We start from the raw sequence: 2592 nt of genomic DNA, 5'->3' as shown, positions 1-2592 counted from the left end.
AGTTTCATTTATTGTATTGCATTGAATGTTAATTTACTTATAAATAGAACTCTTTTGTAAATGAAAATAAGGTACAAGAAAAATTCTCTGTTTACTTTAAGTGTTCTTTTATTTGTTTATTTTATAATTGTAAAAGCAGAGTAGAAAATAGGGAAAAAAGCAATTTAAAAAAATATAAATAGTATAAAAAATCTAAAACTAAATTAGATAAAAATAAAATAAAACGCTTCTGTTATTTCTTAAAGAATAATTCTATAGCATTATCATTTTCTAACCCACAGCATTTTTAATTATAAGTAACTAAAACAAAAAAGGAACAAAATTTTATATAGTTAGACATGCTGCTTGATCAACAGACTGTATATAGTTCTACATGTGTGCCTAATACAGCAATAGTTTTATCCATCTGTCTCCATTTATTAAGAGTTGATTTGGACATTTGGCGGCGGAAGCAGCCATTTGCTACCGTCAACGAAGCCAACAGTCAAGAATTGTCGAGCAACCGTCTCGGTTAGTTGCGAAGAGTATGGCACTCGCCCAGCCGGAGCTGCCCCAGGTCCCGAGCACTTGTATTCTCCATAGAAAACAGTTCTGCGAATAAACCCACACCATTTTCAACTTCTTTAATTAGTGTGCATTAAGAGAAAGAACAAGGTAAAGGTTGAATAAAAGAAGCTTACTGGGCACGCTCTGGTGATAAATCATGAGACCACCCCTCGGGATTGACGACGTTGCTCATATCACTGAAGGCAAAAACAACTCTTGGACTACTCTTCCTAGCTCTACCTAGATATGCACCTTGCGCTGTCCCTGTAATTTTGCATTGCACAAATGAAAAACCAGTGCGATCCTGCTCGTTATTTCCCCTTTCTTGTGCGGTAATTGCCGTTAGTCCCTTATCAGCCTCCACGTATAATTCAGTTTCCTGCATCCATATTTCTCCCATTTTAGATTTCATCATGATGGCATTAAATGACTGGACTTATGTGAATTTTTGGATACCAACCAGATATAAAGACTTCCCATTCCCGAAAATGAAATCGACAGTGCCATGAATGTAGCAATTCATGAAGAAATGGTTGCCCTTGTCATCGCACAAAGTATTTCGGAAACCAATGATCTTGCAATTATAGAAAGCTGCTTTATCACCAGAAACTCTCAAGGAAACCCCTTGTTCTCCCTCCATTTTCCCGTCTGGCTTAGGAGCAGTGTTCTATATATTTATATACAATGATAAATATTCAATAAAATGTCAAATGTCATCACAAGATTAAAAATTAACCATAAATTCCACGAGGGATATGATGTCCGATGCTTACTACTATAAACAGATTAGCAGCCACGAAGAAATCAGACTCAACAATAAGGGTGGCACTAGCTACTGTTCCATACTCCTTAGCCGTGCCGTCGAATGTCAAATTTGCCATACTTTTGGGGTCTCCAATCAATGTAATGAAAGGCTTAGTTCGTTCAATTTTGATTTTCTCCCGATAAGCTCCAGGTCCAATCGATATGATCACACGTTTGGTGTTTCCTGTGGGAACACTTTCAATGGCTTTGGTTATGGTGTCGAAATCTCCGCCACCACCTTGTACCACTTTAATGACTTTAGGTTCAGCCTCAGCCTGAGCAAGGGCGGGGTCTATGGTGCCAACTCTTGCTGAGGCAGGCTTGACATTGGCATTGAACCAAGCATTCACTTGGGATTTGTCTGCGGGAATCTCTGCTGAACTTTGTGACACAACAAGTCGAGCAAGGAGAAGAATTGTGCTGATTATTGTACCGACTTCAATCATTCCGATCTTTTTTCCTGTCATTTCTTTTAATGTTTGTTTAAATTTCTGATTGAGTTGTGGGAAAAGACTTCAATTTATAAGAAAACTAGCCACGAAAAACTCTAAAAACCATGGAGGGTTCTTCGCTTAACCATCCATTTATTGCTTCTGCTTAAAGCTTGCTACACATTGCAAATCGACCACTTCCTTTTATATATATTTGAGGATCGTAAAGATTAAAAGTGTGTTATTACATCAGTTTTAATTTCATGATCTATATTTAATATAAATAGTGTTTAGTTTTCCAATATTATATACCCACATCAGTGGACTACCCATGTGAAGAACTCACGCTTGAAAGTTCAATAACGGTTAACATGAACCATGCAAAAAAAAAAAAAGATAAGCTCCAAAAAGGGGAAAAAATTATCAATACCAATTTTAATTATTTGACATGTGCTAAGAAAAATCTATATATAATTATTGTTTCTTTTCCAGGATTTTCTTTTAGTATTGTTAATTTTTCTTATCATTTCTCATAATACTAATGCTTTTTTTTTAATTCTCATTATTTTATTTTGAATTTGGACTCTTATGTTTGTAAAGGAGGTGACTCATTCAAGAAAAGTTTTTGAAGTATTGTCTACCAGATAATTAGTTGAACCCCCAACATCAGTAAGGTACTTCCCCCATGTCAAGGTTTTGTTACCCTCCTCCACCAAGAGCCTTGTAAGGTCCACAATGAGAGAACATCTTGAACGGTGGAGATACAACCTGCAAAGCTCATGAGAGTGGTGTTAGTATAGCGCATAGTTTA

The 2592-nt window shown here is 36.3% G+C and overlaps 1 protein-coding gene across 1 annotated transcript; it reads right to left on the bottom strand.

The window, feature by feature from the left end:
* Positions 1-214: 214 nt before the first annotated feature.
* Positions 215-1815, bottom strand: LOC107949894 (pectinesterase PPME1). The gene is made up of 4 exons (XM_016884659.2): positions 1320-1815; positions 1007-1213; positions 681-925; positions 215-591 (listed from the first exon to the last, which is right to left on the bottom strand). Exons 1-4 carry the CDS (start codon positions 1794-1796, stop codon positions 420-422), a joined length of 1101 nt encoding a protein of 366 aa, XP_016740148.2. The 5' UTR covers positions 1797-1815; the 3' UTR covers positions 215-419.
* Positions 1816-2592: the final 777 nt, after the last annotated feature.

Source organism: Gossypium hirsutum, chromosome D03 (assembly GCF_007990345.1).
Source record: "Gossypium hirsutum isolate 1008001.06 chromosome D03, Gossypium_hirsutum_v2.1, whole genome shotgun sequence".
NCBI classification, from domain to species: Eukaryota; Viridiplantae; Streptophyta; class Magnoliopsida; order Malvales; family Malvaceae; genus Gossypium; species Gossypium hirsutum.
Note: the sequence above shows the minus strand (reverse complement) of the source record. Positions and strands in the feature narration are given on the sequence as shown.

Coding starts and splice junctions, on each gene's coding strand:
- LOC107949894 (XM_016884659.2), bottom strand. CDS start 1,796: ATGATTGAAGTCGGTACAATAATCAGCACAATTCTTCTCCTTGCTCGA. Junction 1,214..1,319: donor CTGCTAATCTGTTTATAGTA/GTAAGCATCGGA, acceptor ATAAATATATAG/AACACTGCTCCTAAGCCAGA. Junction 926..1,006: donor ATGGGAAGTCTTTATATCTG/GTTGGTATCCAA, acceptor ATATGGATGCAG/GAAACTGAATTATACGTGGA.